The sequence below is a fragment of the Mobula hypostoma genome, chromosome 15 (assembly GCF_963921235.1).
Source record: "Mobula hypostoma chromosome 15, sMobHyp1.1, whole genome shotgun sequence".
NCBI classification, from domain to species: domain Eukaryota; kingdom Metazoa; phylum Chordata; class Chondrichthyes; order Myliobatiformes; family Myliobatidae; genus Mobula; species Mobula hypostoma.
In genome coordinates this window covers 4,236,167-4,259,892 of record NC_086111.1, presented here as the reverse complement: position 1 = coordinate 4,259,892, position 23,726 = coordinate 4,236,167, and the positions used below count along the sequence as shown (strand labels likewise).

At 41.4% G+C, this 23,726-nt stretch overlaps 1 protein-coding gene across 1 annotated transcript in view; it reads right to left on the bottom strand.

Annotated features, from left to right (window-relative positions):
• ttll3 (tubulin tyrosine ligase-like family, member 3) overlaps window positions 1–23,726 on the bottom strand; it is a 106,569-nt gene that overhangs the window by 19,683 nt on the left and 63,160 nt on the right. Inside the window, exons 10-14 of the mRNA XM_063068458.1 lie at window positions 21,613–21,727; window positions 13,002–13,099; window positions 9,954–9,990; window positions 3,727–3,883; window positions 2,181–2,329 (exon numbers count right to left, since the gene is read on the bottom strand). Coding sequence (XP_062924528.1) covers window positions 2,181–2,329; window positions 3,727–3,883; window positions 9,954–9,990; window positions 13,002–13,099; window positions 21,613–21,727 — 556 coding nt within the window. The remainder of the gene's footprint in view (window positions 1–2,180; window positions 2,330–3,726; window positions 3,884–9,953; window positions 9,991–13,001; window positions 13,100–21,612; window positions 21,728–23,726) is intronic.

Here is a 23,726-nt window from a genome sequence, read left to right as displayed (position 1 = left end):
GAGGACTCAGCCTCAAACCGCAGTGTCACCTGTTTACAGGAGAGAGGCGTTGGGGCTGCTACGCTCCACTGTGTGGCGCAATGTCAAGTTGGAGTCAGTGCCGCCCGCCCCGCCCCACCTCGTGCTTGCTCGGCAGAAGACAAGCCATATTGTTTTTAACTGCAGATTGCTGTAACATTCACAGACTCAGGTTCCTGGAATATATATTTTCTGTATTTTACTGATATCTTACATATGTTTGCTACCTTGTATGTGCTATATGTACCTTGCATTATGTGGGACTGTTGCTGCTGTGTTTTGCACCTTGGCCCAGGATTAACGCTGTCTTGTTTGGCTGTAATCATGGGTTTTCATGCACGGTTGAATGACAATTAAATTTGGACTTGAACTCATGCTGCCTCTGGTTCATTTTCCCGTCATAACTTTATGCCTTCAGATTAACAGGCTTTCTCCCACCGGAAACAACGTATTTTCATTTCCTCTGTCAGCATATCCATTTGAGCACCTCTTATCTTTTTCCTTAATCTCTGCTTTCGTAAGTTTAATGTCAAGGCTCTCTGCTTTCTCATGCCATACTAGTAAAACCTCTTATGACTTTTCATTAAGGATTTGTTGTATTAATAATGTGTCCAAATTGAACACAACTAATGGGAGCATTTTAATCTCCAAATAAAAGCATTGCACCATATTATACTATGAGCAAATCAGTTTTCACCTCAGCCTTAAAGGATGTGAATTGGAGGAAGCCAACCTACCCATTTGTGAATGGTTGGTTAGTCATTTAAATATTATTTAAAAAAGCAGTGGGCCTCAGACTTGATCACTATTTTGAATCTAATCATGATGGCTAAGTTTCCCAGATTTCAGGATTCTTGCCAGCTAAAAGGAGGCAAGTACCCATTGAAGTAAATACCTTTTTATTTAGTCATCAGGTCCAAATTTCCTACTACACCATCTGTCACTGTAAGGGACTGCCTCCAATCCTTCCAGTCTCTCAAAAATTCTTAACTCCTCTATCAAGTCTTCATATCTCTTTCCTCCGGCTCTTCTGGTCTCCATTCTACCTCATGACTATCCTGCTGCCATCTATCTGCTAAGAAGTAGGGTTAACAATTTCCTGCAACTAAGTTCACTTGTTCTCAATGGTTCCCTAACCTTGAACCAGCCTTTCTATCTCTGAACTAGTCACCTAAATTAACCAGTGCCTATAAGTGATTAGCATACACCTTTGCTTTTGCACACAAGGTCTTAATATATAGAGCTAAATATATCTTTTCTCACACGACCTTCCTATCACTATCAGGGTTTTGTGTATGTACACATTCTTCTCATTGGTACCATTAGGGCGGAGATACAGGAGACTAAAGACACACGCAATGTTTCGAGAACAGCTTCTTCCCCTCCACATTCAGATTTCTGGATGGACAATGAACCCATGAATACTACCTCAGTACTTAAAATTTTCTCCTCTCTTTTTACACTACTTATTCAGTTTCATTTTTATATATAGTTCTTCTTGTAGTTTATAGAGTTTATGATTATGTATTGCAATATACTGCTGCAACAAAACAGCAAATTTCACATCATCTACCAGTGATATTAAACCCAACTCTGATTCTCATCTTTCTCTTCCTGCACTGCCTTATCATTGCATCATTAAAGTTTGGATTTTCAAAACTCATTTTTCTTCATGAAACAATCACTTCAGTTGGATTATAGTAACATTCACTCGTAGAAAAGTTGAGCAGTTAATCAGGCAATCGCCTGCAGGGGAAGAAGCTGGTGGATTCTGTCAGATGAACAGACTGTCGGTCACTCATGAATGTCTCTCTACCTTTCAAACAAGCAAATGACCTTTCCTGATTGGAGATGAGGGGGGCCCTCCATATCAGATGCTTCATACACAGCTTGAGTCCCAGCATGCTGTTTTGAAGTGGCTGCAACAGGTATGAAACCAATATCCATTTCCTCCTGGAATGTGTGCTTGAAGTACAGTAATAACCATGTAGTGATTCATTTTTAAACTAATTTTTTTTTTAATCATTTTCAAAGTTTTAATAGAAAGCACAGTAAAATAGATTAGATTAGCTAGATTATCTTTGAATAGATTATAGATGAGTTAGATTAGCTTTGTTCCCAGCTCTTCAAGTCACTTTAGATCTTTGACTCTGTTCCCATACCTCTGCCACGAGACTGAGCTCCAGGTTTCACTATCCAGATATTACGCATTCCTTCCATTTGCAGCTGTGCGTTCACCTTCTGTAGCTGCTGCAGCATACTTTCACACAACTTGGCATAAATACTCCAATTTTGGATTGTTGCTCCCTGACTAAGACAAGGACAACGACACATGAGAATGCAATACAAAAGCACAACTATCAAGTGCACTCCATCATGACAAACTGGACTTTTTAAGATGCTACTGGGTGAAGCTCAGTGACTACTTATCGGTGGCAAGCAAAATGAAGGAAACGCTAAATTTATTAATATCACTTTTTCTGGTAAACTCTCACCGCTAACAATAGCCTGTAACTTCCCTTTAGACATGGAGGCAACTTGATGTGGCAGAACTGAGGCGAGACAGCGGACCCATCAACGTGAACAAAGAAAGACCCGAGGTTCGATTGATATGAGTGCCAGGCCAGGTACAGGCCAAATCAAGCCCGCAGTTCGAGCCTTGGCTGAGGCAGCGTGTTGTGTCCTTGAGCAAGGCACTTAACCACACATTGCTCTGCGATGACACCGGTGCCAAGCTGTATGGGTCCTAATGCCTTTCCCTTGGACAACATCGGTGGCGTGGAGAGGGGAGACCAGCAACTGCTGGTCTTCCATACAACCTTGCCAAGGCCTGCGCCATGGAAACTTTTCAAGGTGCAAATCCATGGTCTCATGAGACTAACGGATGCCTATAATAAAGTGAAGTTAATTCTAAATATTCTTATTTAAAACCTAAATCCATTAAGTTTATCACAGTTCAAAGTTAACTTATTATCAAAGTACATATATGTCACCAAATACAATCGTGAGACTCTTTTTCTTGCGGGCATTCACAGTAAGTACAAGAAACACAATGGAATCCATGAAAGACCAGAGCAAACAGGATGGACAAACAATGTGCAAGGAACAACAAACTGTGCAAATACAAAAATACAGAGAGAAAAATAATAAATCTCGAGAACATGAGATGAGGAGACCTCGAACGTGAGTCCATCAGTTGTAGAAACAGTTCAGTGATGGGGCCCAGTGAAATTGAGAGATGTTATCCCCTCTGGTCAACAGCCTGATTCAATGCCATTTCTATACTATCTCATACAATTCTTAGTCCTTAAGAATGCTACAAGCGTTTCAACTCTCTCAGGCCTCCCCCCTTTCTCAAATGGCCATCGATCATTGATCATATGATTTCTTGAGAGGTTGAGATGCATCTGTAGTACGTTACTTTCACTTTAGCCATGTTTGAATCAACAGTGTGATGAGCTAGGTTATTCCACCAGGGTTGGTAGCAATGACGTAGTGCACTGAATTTCAATCTACATTTTTTTGACAAGCTTGGAATATTGCAATTATTTGCTGCCAACATATTCATACCCCATCTCAATGGAAGCAACATCAATTTCCAAAATTAATGTGAAATCACCTAACAATTATATCAACATTGACTTGATAACTTATGTGGCATGTTACTTCCAGCACAATGTCACTGCTAAGTTAATCAATTATACTTACTGGATGACCTGGTAGTACTGCTGGATAGTCTCTTCCCAGCACTTTTCTGTTACTGCTGGTGGCGTGTCTAGACTCACATCAATATCTTTGTGATCCATGGTGTTTAAATACTCTTCACAGGCACGGAGTGCTGTCTCAATAAGCTTAACAGAAACAACTCCACCTTTATTACGTGTTTGTCTTTGAAAAGCTGAGAGAAAAAGTAAGTTAAAACATCCATGTGCAATATTAGCCACTAGTCTGAGAATTATGTTTACCTGAGAATAGTGCTATTTTCCTTCCCATTTTAATTCTCAATTTCCGAAGCCTTGTTTGTTCATGTTGGGAAATTGTTTCATATGCACTAAAGCCATGTAATAAATACATTATTAATCTAACTATTTTATACAGTTAACATTCTGAAGTTATTATTCTGACACAGTTATCACTGCTGAACTCAGTCCTCTGCTTTGTACTCTTTTCCTAGATGCTGCCTGGCCTGCTGAGTTCCTCCAGCATTTTGCTAGGATTTCCGAACATCCTTATAAAGGAAATTCCAGATGTTGGCCTGTGGCTGCTCACCGCTGTTCTCTCTACTTTATATATATTGCATATAAAGTAGGAACCATGCAATGTTAGGATTTTAATGACATTTTCCTCAATGAATTTCGGACAATATTTAAGTATCTCAAGTCATCCAAGGATACTGACGGACTTTTATCGCTGTACCATTGAGAGCATACTCACCAACTGCATCTCAGTGTGGTATGGCAATTGTCCCGTATCGGACCGCAAAGCACTCCAGCGTGTGGTGAAAACTGCCCAGCGGATTATCGGCACCCAATTATCCACTATTGAGAACATCTACCATAAACGCTGCCTGGGCAGGGCGAAAAGCATTATCAACAATGCATCTCACCCTAACCATGGACTTTTTACTCTCCTCCCGTCCGGTAGGCGTTACAGGAGCCTCCACTCCCACACCAGCAGGCACAGGAAGAGCTTCTTCCCTGAGGCTGTGGCACTGCTGAACCTCACATCACAGCGCTAAGCAGTATTGCATCCATATTGTATTGTCTCAGTACTTTTATATTTGTGGACTGTAGCACTTACTTTTTATTCGCAATTATTTTGTAAATAGTAACTCGCAGCAGCCACTCCAGTGGTGATGTCTGTTATCTTGTCAAGTAGGGTGCCGTGCACAATCCTGATTTGATGGAGACGGACGTGAGAGCACAGAGGAACATCTGGTGAAACTTCTGAAATGCCTGCTTCGCTGCTGCTGCTGCTACTGTGTAGTCCAGAATCTCCGGAGGGGTAGGCCCCAAGTCCTCAGCTTTGCTTGTTGCTCGGCGGCCGGGGCGGGGTCAAAGAGCTTGGCAGAGGATGGTGCTCGGAGAGGCTGTGTCAGAGGGGCTGGTTGGAGGCTGAAGTTTTCGGACAGACTCAGAGTCCGCTGCGGTCGGGTGCTTCCAATGGTGCTGCATTGGCAAGTTGGCGGCACTTGGAGGTTCATGGCGCCTGCATGAGATGATGAGTCTATCGAGACTTTGAGACTTTTTTTTTACCATGCCCATGGTCTGCTCTTTATCATGTTATGGTATTGCTTTGCACTGTTGTAACTATATGTTATAATTATGTGGTTTTGTCAGTTTTAGTCTTGGTTTGTCCTGTGTTTTCTTGTGATATCATTCTGGAGGAACGTTGTATCATTTTTTAATGCATGCATTTCTAAATGACAATAAGTGAGGACTGAGTGTCCTCATAATCTTAAAAAAACACAATTCTTTGCATTTCTGGTTAGATGCTAACTGTATTTCATTGGCTTTGTATCTGTACTCGGCACAATGATAATAAAGTTAAATCTAATGTAATCTAATCATAGTAAAGACAGTTTTTAACAACTGTATTTCCTTTTAGACAAATTTAATTCTAAATAAATGATATTATTGACTTTGCTACTTGGTTACAACTTTTGCAAGTTTAACATGGATTACAGAAACTGCTAGACAAAATGAAGTGTCTCTGAACGAGTACCCATTTATTTCTGGATGACTAAAACTTTGTTTTAAAAAGATATACACAAGTGAGATGATCTTCTCAAACTGTCCACAAATTCTGTTTAGGGAACATTCATTCCCTTTCTCATCTAACATTAAATCTTGGTGCAAATCTCAATAGAAGGATAACCTCTCCTTCAGGTTGTATTTTTTTAATGTTTATTTAGAGATGCTGCATGGTAATAGGACCTTTTGGTTCATTGAGCCCGTGCTACCCAATTACACCAACGTGACCAATTAACCTACTAATCCATCCACCTTTGGAATGTTGGAGGAAACCAGAGCATCTGGAGGAAATCCACATGGTCATGGGGAGAACGTACAAACTCCTTACAGATAGTGGCAGGGATTGAATGGTGGTCGCTGGTGCTATAATAATATTATGCTAACCGCTATGCCACTGTGCTGTCCCTAGCCTTTACTGCTACAACTACCTTTGGTGTTTAGAAAATAGCAATAAAAGTGAAAAGTCACAATCATGGGCATAAATTTAATGTAATTTAACAGTGCTAGCTGCTGTATCATAGTTCAGTTATTTTCTTCTAAATATTTCAACTGTTCCAACGCTCTTTAATACAATTTAACAGCTTTTCCTTATCAGTACCAGGTAAAAGAATATTTAAATATTTTTGAACTACATGTCAGAATCAAGCATTCCTATATTAGAAGTTGTGTGGGTTAGAGTCAAAGTAAAACAGTATACAGCCTTTTCAAAAAAAGTCTTAGAACAGCAGCTCCCTTTGTTGTGAAGAATCTTTCAGATGCTTATGAAAAAATGCAATTTTCTACAGTGTGCAATCAAGTGTGAAGCGTGGGAATATAGTGATCAGGAAAATCTGTGGAAGGTGGAGGGCTGCTGCTTGATATTTTAAAAAAAGGATGAAATTAATTAGAAAAAGATGATTATTTAATCACTAATTTAAATTAAGCGTTATCTGCAGAAGGAATATTCTGTACAGGGTAAAAATAATATACACAAAAATTAAAATAGAGGAGAAATACAAGGCTTCATGGACACAAGACCTACTGTCTACAATTCTGCAGCCATTGGAGGACCAGGTCTGGTGGAAATGCCTCTAAGTGACCGAGCTTGAGTTTATGATATCCCAGCTTGTGGTGCTATAGAAGGTAGTAAAGAGTGTCAGGAAAGCTTAATTTCTTGGATCGTACATTCCAGGAGGAGGCCACCGCACAGGCAGAGGGAGTTTAGGATACTAAGAGAGCAGCCATCTGAAACCTTACACTCAGTATAAAAGACTGTGGAGGCAATAACTCTCTGAAATAAGGCAATCCAAAACATTGCATCATGATCAAACCTTGCATACAGGAGAGGGGCAAAGCACAGAAATAAAATGGTCAAAGAGCAGGGGTTCTCAACTTTTTTTATGCCATAGACCCCTACCATTAACCAAGGGATCCACTGACCCCAGGTTGGGAACCTCTGGCATCGAGGACTACATTGTAAGTGGGGTAGTTAGGGTTCCTGTGACCATCAATGTGAGTTTTACATGGTGTACTGGATCTCTATCATCAGGATAGAGGAAACCACAGGGACAACTCGGAGTACTCTCTGCAGGGTCATGATAGTAAGCGATAAGTTATCAGTATCAAAAGCAGAGAGCAAGAAATGAACAAAGTCATCATGGCAGATGTCAAGGAGTTAGGATAGAGTTTACCAAGGTTCAAAGGTTTAAACTCCAAATTAATCCTGGCGTCACAAGTACAGAGATAGGAGAGTGTGAATGAATTCATGGTAGGAGGGAGAACCTTAAATTCCTGAATCAATGGCACCAGTTCAGGAGATGGTAGGACCTGTAAAAGACAGACAGGTTAGACCTCACTAAGCTGGGACCATCATCATGATCACCAGTGCATTAAAGGAAAGGGATTTTGGCACAGAGATGGACCAAAAGATGTAGCATTGGAAAGAATATCACAGGTGCATGACAGACTAGCAGATATAAATTGCATTGGGACAGAAAACAATACATGAAGAGGCAATGTAATTTAGAAAACACAGTTCTAATGAAAATACAGAAACGTAAAGATTTCAGGTTTTGAGTGCATAAATTACTCAAGATGGTGGGAAAGGTTGGGAAAGTGGTAAAGATATCTTATGGAATTCTGAGCTTTATAAATAGAAGTTTGGAGTACAAGTGCAATGAGGTCACAGGAACCTTTATGAATGATTGGATGAGACACTGGTGCTGTTTTATGCTAACTCTGGGGATCACATTTTGTGAAAAATGTGAAAACCTTAGAGAGGGTGCAGAAGAGAATTAATTAAAGGGATGAGGATAGTTACGTGGATAGATTGGTGATTATGTTTTAGCTTTCCTTACAACAGTGAGGGTAAGAAGGAATCTAAAAAGGGCAGTTAAAATCACAAAAGGGTGTTATTAGAATTGATGGAGAGAAATTATTGCCAGGAGCAGAAACAGGGGACACAGAGTAAAGGTGATAGGCAAAAGAATGGAGAATGATATTAAAATCCTTTTTGCACACAAAGTAGTTAGGATTTTCAATATACGGCATGACAGATTACTGGAGACAAATTCTGACATTTAAACAGGAGTTTTGCAAATACTTGAGAGAAAAAAATGGCAGGGTTTTGATCTTTTTTTACTTATTGGGATACAGCACAGAATAGGCCCTGCCGGCCCATCGAGCCACACCGCGCAGCAACCACCAATCACGGGACAATTTACAATGACCAACTAACCTGATAAACCGTACATCTTTAGACTCAGGGAGGAAGCCATGGCACCCAGAGATAACCCATGCGGTCACAGAGAGAACGTATAAACTCCTTACATGCAGCGACGGAAATTGAACCATAAGACATAGGATCAGAATTAGGCCATTCAGCCCATCGAGTCTGCTCCGCCACTCGATCACAGCTGATCCCAGATGCCACTCAACCCCATACACCTGCCTTCTCGTCATATCCTTTGAAACCCTGGCCAATCAGGAAACAATCAAATTCTGCCTTAAATATACGCACAAACCTGGCCCCTACCCTAGTCTGTGGCAGAGCATTCCACAGATTTACTGCTCTCTGGGTAAAGAAATTCCTTCTTACCTCTGTTCTAAAGGGTCACCCCTCAATTCTGAGGCTGCGCCCTCTAGTTCTGGAAACTTCCCCCACAGGAAACATCCACCCTATCTAGTCCTTGCAACATTCGGTAGGTTTCAATAAGATCTCCACACATATTTCTAAATTCCAGTGAGTACAGGCCCAAAGCTGCCAAACACTCCTCATATGTTAACCCCTTCATTCACTGAATCATCCTTGTGAACCTCCTCTGGACTCTCTCCAATGACAACACATCCTTTCTGAGATATGAGGCCCAAAACTGTTGTCAATACTGCAAGTGTGGCCTGACTAATGCTTTATAAAACATTATCTCCTTGCTTTTATATCCTATTCCCCTTGAAATAAATGACAACATTACATTTGCCTTCTTTACCACAGACTAAACCTGTAAATCAACCTTCTGGGAGTCTCACACAAGGACTCCTAAATCTCACTACACATCTGATGTTTGAACCTTCTCCCCATTTAGATAATAGTCTACACTATTGCTCCTTTTACCAAAATGCATTATTGTACAGTTCTGAACACTGCCACTTTTTTGCCTATTCTTCCAAGTTGTCTAAGTCCTGATGCAATTGCGTTGCTTCCTCAGCACTACCTACCCGTCCACCTATCTTTGTACCATCCGCAAACTTTGCCAAAAAGCATTCCATTCCATTATCTAAATCATTGACAAACAGTATGCAAAGTAGTGGTCTCAATATTGATCCCTGAGGGACACCTCTAGTCACCGACAGCCAACCAGAAAAGGCCCCTTTTATTCCCACATGCTGCCTCATGCCTGTCAGTCATTCTGCTATCCATGTCAGTATCTTTCCTGTAACACCATAGGATTTTATCTTGTTAAGCTGCCTCATGTGTGGCACCTTATCAAACGTCTTCTGAAAATCCAAGTAAATGACATCCACTGCCTCTCCTTTTCCCACCCTGATTGCTACTTCCTCAAAGATCTCTTAACAGATTTGTCAGGCAAGATTTCCCTTTACAGAAACCATGCTGACTTTGACTTATTTTATCATTAGCCTCCAAGTACCCCGAAACCTCATCCTTAATAGTTGACTCCAACACTTCCCCAACCACTGAAATTAGGCTAACTGGCCTATAATTTCCTTTCTTTTGCCTTCCTCCCTTCTTAAAGAGTGTAAATTAAAGATTGCATTTAAAAATTAAAAATTACATTTACAATCTTTCAGTCCTCCCAGACCATGCAAGAATCAAGTGATTCTTGAAAGATCATGACCAATACATCCATTATCTCTTCAGCAATCTCTCTCAGGACTCTGGGAAGTAGTCCACCTGGCCCAGGTGACTTATCCATCTTAAGACCTTTTGAGTTTGCCTCACAGTTTTTCCTTTGTAATAGCAATGGCACTCACTCCTGCTCCCTGACACTCATGGATCTCTGACACACTGCTAGTGTCTTCCACAGTGAAGGCAGATGCAAAGTACCCATTAAGTTCATCTGCCATTTCTTTTGTCCCCATTACTACCTCACCAGCATCATCTTCCTGTGGTCCACCTTCCTTTTACTCTTTAAATAACTGAAAAAAACTTTTGGTATCCAGCTTTATATTATTGGCTATTCTGCCCTCATATTTCATCTTTTCCCTTGTAGCTTTTTAGTTGCCTTTTGTTGGATTTTAAAAGCGTCTCAATCATCCAACCTCCCACTCACTTTTGCTACCATGTGCCCTTTCCTTTGCTTTTATGCAGTCCTTAACTTCCTTTGTCAGCCACAGTTGCCCAGCCCTGCCACTTGAGAACTTCTTCATCTGTGGGATATATCTATCCTGCACCTTGTGAACGATTCCCAGAAACTTCAGCTATCTCTGCTCTGCCATTATCCCCGTCAGTATCCTCCTCCAATCCACCTGGGCAAGCTCCTCTCTCATGCCTCTGTAATTCTCTTTATTCCACCGCGATATTGAAACATGTGATTTATGCTTCTCCCTCTCAAATTGCAGTATGAGTTCAATCATATGATGATCACTGGCTCCTAAGGTTCTCTTTACGTTAAGATCCTTAATAAGATCTGGGTTATTACACAACACCCAATCTAAGATCGTCTTTTCCCAAGTAGGTTCAAGGACAAGCTGCTCTAAAAAGCTATCTCGTAGGCAATCAACAAATTCCTTCTCTTCAGATCCGCCACCAACCTTATTTTCCCAATCCCTTTGCATATTGAAGTCCCCCATTACAATTTGCGATTACCCTTATTATTATTTGGAGGCCTATATATGATTCCCATAATAGTTTTTTCACTCTTGTAATTTCTTAACTCCACCCACAAAGATTCAACATTCTCTGACCCTATGTCACCTAAAGATGTAATTCCATCTCTTACCAACAGAGCTACACCACTGCCTATGCCTTCCTGCCTGCCCTTTCGATACAAAGTACATCCTTTGATGTTAAACTCTCAACTATAGCCTTCTTTCAGCCACAACTCAGTGATGCCCATGTCATACCGACCAGTCCCTAACTGCGCCATGAGTTCGTTCACCTTATTCCGAATACTAAGCACCTTCAGTCCTGCATTCTTCGCCCTTTTAAATTTTGCCTCAGTAGTTCAATTTAACTATTTGCTCTGTCTGCATTTGTATCCAATCATTGGCTTGTCCTTCCTTATCTTCATGTTACACCCATCATCTACTTGTAAACCTGCTGTCTCATCCTCAGCTCTATCATACTGGTTCCCGTCCCCCTGCCATATTAGTTTAAACCACTCCCAACAGCTCTAGTAAATCTGCCTGCAAGAACATTTGTCCCCCTCGGATTCTGGTGTAACCCATCCCTTTTGTACAGGTCCCACCTGCCCCAGAAGAGGTCCGAATTATCCAGAACTCTGAATCCCTGCCCCCTGCTCCAATTCTTCAGCCACACACTTATCTACCACCGTATTCTATTCCTATCTTCACCGTTACATGGCACAGGCAGCAATCCCAAGATTACTACCTTTGAGGTCCTGCTTCTCAGCTTCCTTCCTAACTCCCTGTATTCTTTTTTTCAGGATCCACTCCTTTTTTCTTCCTATGTTGTTGGTACCAATATGTACCACGATATGGCTGCTCTCCCTCCCTTTTCAGGATATTGTGGATGCATCCAGAAACATCTTGGACCCTGGCACCTGGGAGGCAAACTACCATCTGTGTTTCCTTTTCACATCCACAGAATTGCCTATCTGTCCCCCTGACTATGGAGTCCCCTATTACTGCTACCATCCCTGTCAGTTCCCTGTCCTTCTGAGCCACAGGGCCAGACTCAGTGCCAGAGGCACTGCCACTGTTGCTTCCCCCAGGCAGGTCCGTCCCCCTCAAAAGTGCTCCAAATGGAGTACTTATTGTTGAGGGGACAGCCACAGGGGTACTCTTCACTTTCTGATGTTCTCCCTTCCCTCTCCTGACAGTCACCCGTCTATCTGCCTCCTGTAGCTTTGGGGTGACTACCTCCCTGTAGCTCCTGTCTATCACTGCTTCCCTCTCCCTAACAAGCCGAAGGTCATCAAGATGCAGCTCCAGTTTCCTAACAGAGACTATTGTACTATGTACTATGTATAAAACAAGACTATTGTACTATGATGTGTGTTCTCCCGTTACACAGAGATGAACTGTTGTATATGCTTATTGCATTTGGTAGGAAAGGTTTTCTGTATCAATCCTTGTAACAGAGCAGCTGGATGAGTCTGTTTGAGAAGGTGCTCTGCTGCTTATTCAGTAGGTCATGGAGAGAATGTACCAGATTGTCCATAATGGATAACAGTTTGTTTAGTGACCTCCTCTCCACCACTAACTCAAAAGAGTCCAGGTTGTAGCTGAATTACGTATAGGCTTTGTGCTTTGTACTTAACCCAGAGAAAACGGATTGAGGTTATTCACTCAGAAACATTATGGTTTACACTGTGGCATTTATAACAGAGAATGGAACTGAAGAAACCATTTTAATGTTGCCACCCTGAAACTGTCTCTATAAATTGTATTTTGGCATTTTTGGTTCATAAAAGAGCCTTGCTCTGTAATCTTGTTTCTTAGCTTTACAGAAGGGTGAACTTTGGAATTTTACTTCTCTTCTGCATTCAGCATGAACATAAAGGACAATACTTAGTACACTAAGTCTCTGCTACCTTCTTTTGCAGAAGACACCTCTCTGTTTTCTTGGTCCTTTTGCAAACAATGATCGGCTTTCTTCAGCTGTACAACCCACTTCAGAATACTTCGGGCTGCAGTCAGCCTGAAATCCTCTGAAGAAATTGAAAGGCAATGATTAAAGAAACAAAAGTAACTAAAGGAAGTGTAAAAAAGGACAAAGTGTCACCTTACATCACACTATATTGCCATAAAGCAGCATTTTGCACATAAAAAACATAAAACTATAAGTCTAACATAAAGGCGCCCACCACAGTACATAAAAGTCTGTACCGTGGGTCTCACGATCGCACAGTGGTTAGCACGCTTTAGTATGAGAGACTCTGGCTCAATATCCTTCGCTGTCTGTACGTTCTCCTCATGACCATGCTGGTTTCCTACCACAGTAGAAACGTACCAGTTAGAAGGTTGATTTCTCAATGTAAATTGTCCCATGATTAGGGTATGGTTAAACCTGGGTTTGCTGGTGGCTTGAAGGGCCAGAAGGGCCAGAAGGGCCTAATCCGTGCTGTATCTCTAAATAAAAAATAAGTAAGTAATTTCAAGATGTAATATAATGGCGAGGTCTTAATCAGAAGTTTGTGGAATATGTTCTCATCCATAGAGTCGAACACAAAATCTAGGCTGAAAGGACTGTCAGAGCTGCAATTTCTGAAGGGGGTTAAACCCATTCTAACTCTTACAGTGGACTGAAATGATCCCATTGCAAAATTTCAGAGAAGTATATCCTAGCAACCTTTACAACTTGACCTCTAAATACAGCTGTCATATTTTCAAATCAGCGAAAATTGCACTTTTAACTGACCAAACTTTGCTGATCTTCCAGCATAAGGAAGTATCCACAATGAAACGTTGCAGACCGACATATCCCAAGGTCTGGAACTGAATGCTAAGGGACACACTGAAACCTATGGGGAAAAGCCATCGATTAATGTATTCCCACTAATGAATATTCAGGGTGGAACCTGTGTAAATATCTCTTAGACATCGTTTGTAGAAACTATACAAAGGAAAAATAGGTATCAAGCTGAGATTGTATAAATCTTGTGAGCAATTGGAATGGTGTGTCTAGTGAAGTGAATGGCAACATTTCACTATTCTGTATTATGCATCAGCAAATTTACAAAAAATGGAAAAAAACACCACTAAAATGGAATTCCTGACCATATTCCATGTTTGCAAACTGGCTGCTGTGCTTTTTAATTAAAGCAATGATAGTACTTTTAAAAATATTTATTGGCTGTACAGTACTTTGAAATCCTGAGATTGTAAGATGTTTTATTTGTATTTTATTTCTTATTAATGAATCATACTGGTCAAGCATTTGAAAAATGATGAGCAAGGCTGCCAGCTCTACAGCTGCTGCAACAGTGAAGAGTTGGTCTGCTTTTCTCCCAACATTCCCGGATTATATCACCCCAGCCGTCCAAAATACAACGCAATCTGCTGGCTGCTCTCCCAACATTCCCGGATTATATCACCCCAGCCGTCCAAAATACAACGCAATCTGCTGGCTGCTCTTTACCAACACAACTCAAGAGCTCAGAATCAGATTTAATATCACTGGCATCTATCAACCTCTGCCTTAAATATACATAAAGACACACAGCTGCCAGTGGCAAGGAATTCCACAGATTCACCTCTCTCTGGCTAAAGAAATTCTTCCTCGTATCCATTCTAAAAGGATGCCCCTCTCTTCTGAGGCTGTGTCTTCTGGTCTTAGACTCGCCCACCACTGGAGACATCCTTTCTACATCCATTCTATCAAGGCCTTTCACCATTCAATAGTCTTCAATTAGGTCACCCCTCATTCTTCTGAAATCTTGTAATTCTCTTCAAACTCTTACTGAAATATAGCCAAAGAACTACCCTCTTTGTAATTGCATTAGTATGTTGGACCCAGAATAGATCTTCAGAGATGTTCACACCCAGGAACTAGAAACTGCTCACCATTTCTACTGCTGATCTCTCAAAGAGGACTGTGTGTGTTCCCTCGACTTCCCCTTCCTGAAATCCACAATATCAATTCCTTGGTTTTACTGACATTGAGTGCAAGGTTGTTTTTGAGACACCACTCAACCAAAGTATCAATGTAACAATTTTGTTTCTTACTTTTTAACAGATCACTTAGCTCTGCAATCTAGGAAACGGGAGCAGTTGAAGTTGCTTTTTCTGTTAGAAAATCAAGCATGTGTTTATTAGGAAACAGAATGTTATTGCATTAAAGACAATTTGCATGTGGCTCTCAAAATTCCAATTAATTATTTCAAGATAGTTTATGGTGCTTCTGAAAAGACCTGAGTAGTTCTGATTTGCACAAATAAAAAAAATCCAGATTATTAGTGAACAGGTGAGAAGACTGTAAACTGGAGGAAACTGCGCTGAGAATGTCAGATTTTTCTTGGATAATTCCAGAGAGTGAATTTTGCTTTTTTTGCTTGTTTAATGTCATGATGTAATGTACAGCAATCGTGATAAACTCTTATTTAATTAAATTTTACTTACAGATACAATACAGAATAGGCCCTTCTGGCCCTTTGAGCCATATTGCCCAATTAAGCCCTACCCTAATCACTGGACAATTTACAATGACCAATTAACCTGCTAACTGGTATGTCTTTGGATTGTGGGAGGTCACGTACAACTACAGTAATTGTTAATAACTATTATTAATGATAAAGGAATCAAGGTATATGTGCAGGAAAGTGGTGCAGTGGTAAAAGATGAGCCAATGATGGACGATGGAATGGACTACTCAGCTTCTACTGCTTATATTTTCATTATTTTTTAAGTGAAATGAACCTCGTAATATCTAGATTGTTACAATAATACAAACCCCTGGTCTCGCCACACCTAAAGTGCTGGACATCACATCTCAGGAAAAACATATTGACTTCAGAGGAACACACACCAAAAAGAGTTGCCAGAATAATTCCTATAAAACATACTGTAAAACCATGACAAAATGTTACCAAAATAAAACTTGCTTTCCTTGAATTTTAGGAAACTGGTGGATGACTTGATTAAGGTTAACTAGATAATAAGGCACAAATAAACTACTTCCAGTCCAAAGGGGTCTGTCTTCACTTTACCTAGCCCATATTAAAGTTCAAGACTGTAGTCTGTTAACCTTATTTTTTTTTAAATACTGTTATCAGAAATATACTTTCTCCCTAATCTTAATATGAATTTTCAAGATGATAAAAGCAATTGACAAAATTTATCCAGGCAAATTGTCCAATCTTAGTAAAGGAATCATTCTGATCTGCAAAATATTAGTCTTAAGGTCAAATTATTGTCAGTGATCAATGGAGATATAAGTATAAATCTATTCAATTAGAATCAGAATATATCATTGACTTATAAGACATGCTGTTCTGCAGTAGCCATACGAGTCACTTATAAATGATTTAAAAAATAAATAAATAGCGGAAAAAAGGAATAACAAGAAATGTGTAAGTCTTTGGTGATACTCCAAATCTCCTCAAACTCTTAATGAAGTCGAGCCTTCCTCATGATTGCATCAACGTGTTGGGGTGGGGTGAGATATTGATGGCCAGGAACTTGAATCTGCTCACCCTGTCCACCACTGACCCCTCCAAGAGGACTGGTGTGTGTTCCCTCGACTTCCCCCTCAGCGTAAGGTTGTTGTTACAATACCACTCAGCCAGCTGACCTAAGGAGGAGGGGAAGATGGCGGCACGATGCAGTGCGCACGGCCGCTCCGGAATGATATCTGTATTTGTTAAGTAGGGTACCGTGCACAATTCTGATTTGATGGAGACAGACGTGAGAGTACAGAGGAACATCTGGAGCAATTTCTGAAATGCCCGCTTCGCTGCCACTGGTACTGTGTGGTCTGGAATCTCCGGAGGAGTAGGCCTCTGAGTCCTCGCCTTTGCTTGTTTTGGCGGCCGGGATGAGGTCGAAGGCACTCGGGAGGCTGTATCGGAGGGGCTGGTTGGAGGCTGGAAGTTTTTGGACGGACTCAGTCAGCTGTGGTCAGGTGCTTCCAAAGCATCGGCAGTTGTCAGTTGTCGGTGCCTGGAGGTTTATGGCAGGGGAGTTTCTCCCTTTTTGCTGCCTGCTATCGGGGACTATCAGAGTCGATCAGGACTTGAGAGTTATTTTTACCATGCCCATGGTGTGTTCTTTATCAAATTATGGTATTGCTTTGCACTGTTGTAACTATATGTTATAATTATGTGGTTTTGTCAGTGAGTCTTTGGTTTGTCCTGTTTTTGTGTGATATCACTCTGGAGGAACATTGTATCATTTCTTAATGCACGCATGCATTTCTAAATGACAATAAATGGGGACTGAGTGTTCTCATAAACTAATCTAATCTATTACAATACCACTCAGCCAGCTGACCTATCACAATATCACTCAGCCAGCTGACCTATTACAATACCACTCAGCCAGCTCACTTATTACAATACCACTCAGCCAGCTCACTTATTACAATACCACTCAGCCAGCTGACCTATTACAATACCACTCAGCCAGCTGACCTATTACAATACCACTCAGCCAGCTCATCTATTACAATACCACTCAGCCAGCTGACCTATTACAATACCACTCAGCCAGCTCATCTATTACAATACCACTCAGCCAGCTCACTTATTACAATACCACTCAGCCAGCTGACCTATTACAATACCACTCAGCCAGCTGACCTATTACAATACCACTCAGCCAGCTCACCTATTACAATACCACTCAGCCAGCTGACCTATTACAATACCACTCAGCCAGCTCACCTATTACAATACCACTCAGCCAGCTGACCTATTACAATACCACTCAGCCAGCTCACTTATTACAATACCACTCAGCCAGCTGACCTATTACAATACCACTCAGCCAGCTCATCTATTACAATACCACTCAGCCAGCTGACCTATTACAATACCACTCAGCCAGCTGACTTATTACAATACCACTCAGCCAGCTCACCAATTACAATACCACTCAGCCAGCTGACCTATTACAATACCACTCAGCCAGCTCATCTATTACAATACCACTCAGCCAGCTCACCTATTACAATACCACTCAGCCAGCTCACTTATTACAATACCACTCAGCCAGCTGACCTATTACAATACCACTCAGCCAGCTCACCTATTACAATACCACTCAGCCAGCTCACCTATTACAATACCACTCAGCCAGCTCACCTATTACAATACCACTCAGCCAGCTCACCTATTACAATACCACTCAGCCAGCTCACCTATTACAATACCACTCAGCCAGCTCACTTATTACAATACCACTCAGCCAGCTGACCTATTACAATACCACTCAGCCAGCTGACCTATTACAATACCACTCAGCCAGCTGACCTATTACAATACCACTCAGCCAGCTCACCTATTTCACTTCTGTATGCCTCCTCATTACCATCGGAGGTTCTATCAACAACAGATGGCATTAGAGCTGTGCTTAGCTACACATTCAGTCAAACTCATGTATTCAGGAGTTTCATGGCATGTGTCACTAGAAGGAGATGAGACAATATGGAAAAGGAAAAGACTATTGGAATTTCTGCCCTCAAGACTGGTTCATCATTGAATAAATAATGTTCCAATTCCATCTTACGTAGAAACATAGAAAACCTACAGCACAATACAGGCCCTTCAGCCCACAAAGTTGTGCCAAACATGTCCCTACCTTAGAAATTACTAGGCTTACCTATAGCCCTCTATTTTAGTAATCTCCATGTACATATCTGTCTCTAAAAACACCCCATCATATCCGCCTCCACCACGGTTGTTGGCAGCCCATTCCATGCACTCACCACTCGCTGAATAAAAAACTTACCCCTGACATCTCCACTGTACCTACTCCCCAGCACCTTAAACCTGTGTCCTCTTGTGGCAACCATTTCAGCCCTGGGAAAAAGCTTGACTATCCACACAATCAATGCCTCTCATCATCTTATACACCTCTATCAGGTCACCTCTCATCCTCCTTCACTCCAAGGAGAAAAGGCCGAGTTCACTCAACCTATTCTTATAAGGCATGCTCCCCAATCCAGGCAACATCTTTGTAAATCTCCTCTGCACCCTTTCTATGGCTTCCACATCCTTCCTGTAGTGAGGCGACCAGAACTGAGCACAGTACTCCAAGTGGGGTCTGACCAGGGTCCTATATAGCTGCAACATTACCTCTTGGCTCCTGAATTCAATTCCACGATTGATGAAGGCCAATACACTGTATGTTCTCCCAACTACAGAGTCAACCTGCACAACTGCTTTGAGCGTCCCATGGACTCGAACCCCAAGATCCCTCTGATCCTCCACACTGCCAAGAGTCTTACCATTAATACTATATTCCTCCATCATATTTGACCTACCAAAATTAACCACTTCACACTTATCTGGGTTGAACTCCATCTGCCACTTCTCAGCCCAGTTTTACATCCTATCAATGTCCTGCTGTAACCTCTGACAGCCCTCCACACTATCCACAACACCTCCAACCTTTGTGTCATCAGCAAACTTACTAACCTATCCCTCCACTTCCTCATCCAGGTCATTTATAAAAATAATGAAGAGTAAGGGTCCCAGAACAGATCCCTGAGGCACACCACTGGTCACCAACCTCCATGCAGAATATGACCCATCTACAACCACTCTTTGCCTTCTGTGGGCAAGCCAGTTCTGGATCCACAAAGCAATTTCCCTTAGGATCCCATGCCTCTTTACTCTCTCAATAAGCCTTGCATGGGGTACCTTATCAAATGCCTTGCTGAAATCCATATACACTACATCTACTGCTCTTCCTTCATCAATGTGTTTAGTCACATCCTCAAAAAATTCAATCAGGCTCATAAGGCACGACCTGTCCTTGACAAAGCCATGCTGACTATTCCTAATCATATTATACCTCTCCAAATGTTCATAAATACTGCCTCTCAGGATCTTCTTCATCAACTTACTAACCACTGAGGTAAGACTCACTGGTCTATAATTTCCTGAGCTATCTCTACTCCCTTTCTTGAATAAAGGAACAACATCCGCAACCCTCCAATCCTCCGGAACCTCTCCAGTTCCCACTGATGACGCAAAGATCATCGCCAGAGGCTCAGCAATCTCTTCCCTTGCCTCCCACAGTAGCCTGGGGTACATCTCATCCAGTCCTGGCAACTTATCCAACTTGATGCTTTCCAAAAGCTCCAGCACATCCTCTTTCTTAATATCTACATGCTCAAGCTTTTCAGTTTGCTGCAAGTCATCACTATAATCACCAAGATCCTTTTCCACAATGAATACTGAAGTAAAGTATTCAAGTACCTCTGTTATTTCCTCCAGTTCCATACACACTTTCCCACTGTCACACTTGATAGGTCCTATTCTTTCACGTCTTATCCTCTTGCTCTTCACCTACTTGTAGAATGCCTTGGGGTTTTCCTTAATTCTCTCTGCCAAGGCCTTCTCATGGCCCCTTCTGGCCCTCCCAATTTCCTTCTTAAGCTCCTTCCTATTAGCCTTATAATCTTCTAGATCTCTAACATTACCTAGCTCTCTGAACCTTTTGTAAGCTTTTCTTTTCTTCTTGACTAGATTTATTACAGCCTTTGTACACCACAGTTCCTGTACCCTACCATAACTTCCCTGTCTCATTGGAACGTACCTATACAGAACTCCACACAAATATCCCCTGAATATTTGCCACATTTCTTCCGTACTTTTCCCTGAGAACATCTGTTTCCAATTTAAGCCTCCAATTTCCTGCCTGATAGCCTCATAATTCCCCTTACTCCAATTAAACGCTTTTCTAACTTGTCTGTTCCTATCTCTCTCCAATGCTATTGTAAAGGAGACAGAATTATGATCACTATCTCCAAAATGTTCTCCCACTGAGAGATCTGACATCTGACTATTACCTTATTAATAATGACATAAACAGCTATTAGATGTTCATTTAATCATAAGGACTATTAAGGAGAATGCATAATTTTTAAGGTGTTTGATGAAAGTATTGGGGGAATGTTAGAGGTAAACCTTTTACACAGAGAGTGATGAGTGCATGGAATGCATCACCGGGGTGGTGAAGGAGGCAAATACATTAGCGATATTTAAGAAATGCTTTGTACGTCTATTTACTTATTTAGTGATACATCGTGGAGTAAGCCCTTCCAGCCTCATCGAGCATACCACTCCAGCAGCCCCCGATTAACCCTAACCTAATCGCAGGACAATTTAGAAATAACCAATTAACCTACCTGAAACGTCTTTGGACTTGAGGGAGGAAACGGGAGGACCTAGAGAAAACCTATGCATCTGACTTGGAGAATGTACAGAGACTTGGTAAAGAATGGCACCAGAATCGGACTCCAGACTCTGGAACATTCTAAGCTGTAATAGCATTGCACAAACCACTACACCACCGTGCTGAACACGGATGACAGAAAAATGGAGGGCCAGGTATGAGGGATGAGTTATATGGTCGGCACATTGTGAGCCGAAGGGTCTGTACTGTGCTCCATATTCTATAAGATGACCTTATCAAATCTCAAAAACTTCTTGTTCCTTAAAAATAAAGCTGATTACGGAAACATTCTGTACTGGAGACAATTGACTAAGTAACATACCAATGAAAGATTGCTTCTCCTCTTCCACTGCAATTCTGTAACATCTTGGGAAAAAACTGTCTGGATTCACCCCACTAAACCATAGAAAGTTCCTGAGATTTACACAAAGTCCAGCCTGGAAAGAAATAGAACACGTTATCTGCAAAATGACATGAACTATACAGTTTGGGTTGATATAATTCATTTCTTTACAAAGAATCTATATGAGCAGCCAGAGATAACATAAGACCATACGACATTTGGCCCATTAAGTCTGTTCCACTAATCCATCATGCTGATTTATTATTCCTCTCAATCTCACACTCCTTCTTTCTCTCTATAACCTTTGACACCCTGACTAATCAAGAACTTATCAACCTCCACTTTAGATATCATATATTCAATGACTTGGCTTCTGGAGAGTGTACACTCTCCAGACCTGTGGATGTTTACAGTAGGATTGAAGTACAGTCATAATGTAAAATAGAATAGACTCAGATTAAATCCAACTGTGGACACAACTGTTTGGTTAACTAAGTTACAAATGGAATGGTGCATTGCACAATTTTAATTGAAAATCCTCACTTTTGGGTGGTCTAGGTGGTGGGGAGCGACGAATAGGGTGTGTGTGTTTACCGCATGTAAAACAGGATCAAACAACAGTATAATCGCCTCGTCTTTGGTGTCGCATCAGCTCCAGAGATTTGACAAAGAGCAATGGATCTAGTGCTCCGAGATATCCCAGGAACACAATGACATCATCGTGACTGGCAAGAATGATGGCGAGCACCTCCACAATCTTGGTAAAGTGCTTACCAGGCTGAGTGAATATGGTCTGTGCGCAAAGAGAGAGAAATCTGAGTTTTTTAAGAATTAAGTCTCATATTGTGGACATGTCATTGACAAGTATGGCTTACATAAGTCACAAGAGAAGATTGAAGCAGTTCTACAGACACCTAAACCGAAAACTATGTCACAACTCAGAATAAACTTAGGCCTGATGAACTGCTACCAGTGGTTTCTCCCAAACGTTGCCACAGTGCTGCACCTACTGAATGCACTGTTACAGACAGGAGCAAAGTAGGAATGGTCAGAAAGGGCATTCAAGGAAACAAAGAAAATAATAACGTCTGATGAATTGCTCACCCATTATGACCCATCACTGCCCATCAGACTGGCAAGCAATGTGTCCCCTTATGGTATTGGAGCCATTTTGTCACCCATTATGAAAGATGGATCCGACCGTCCGATTGCATTTGTTCAAGATCACTGGCAAATGCGGAATGCAACTACGCACAGATCGACTGAGAGGCCCTTAGTCTAACATGGACAATAAACAAGTTTCACCACTACCTCTGCAGACAAAAATTTACACTTGTGACATATCACCAGCCCCTTGTGTCCATCTTCAATCCCAGGAAGGGAATTGCAGTAATGACTGCTGCTAGGTTACTACATTGGACATTCTTCCTAGGAGCCCACGTTTATGACATAGAGCTCAAGGGCACCAAACAACACAGCAGTACTGATGGTTTGTCACGTCTTCCACTATTGGCAACTGAAGAAGAAAAGACTTCATACTATGACACAACAGAAGTGCTTCACACTGCATTGGTGGACCAGTTGCTGGTAACAAATTCCGAAATACAAAGGGAAACAAGGAATGTCCCGACATTGTCAAAAGTCTATGAAATCACCGTGCAAGGATGGCCAACTTATGGCAACCTTACATTTCCAGAGATCTTAGCGAGATGAGACCAACTGCCGGTATGTCAAACAATGCTGATGTGTGGATCTCGTGTTGTGGTTCCCTCTAAACTGCTCACCATAGTGTTAGAAGATCTGTATGAAGACACCTGGCTACACTGTCAAGATGAAGGGTGTCACCTGGAGCTACATGTTATGGCCAGGATGATAGATAGATAGATACTTTACTGATCCCAAAGGAAATTACAGTGTCACAGTAGCATTACAAGTGCACAGATATAAATACTAGAAAAAAAGTAGTAAGAATAAAAGATAAGTTACCACGAACAGTCTAACAGGAGAGGATCATCACTTCCCTGGCTATAGGTTGGCTCATTATAGAGCCTAATGTCCTCATATAGCGCTCTTCAGACCAGTGCAGTTGTCAG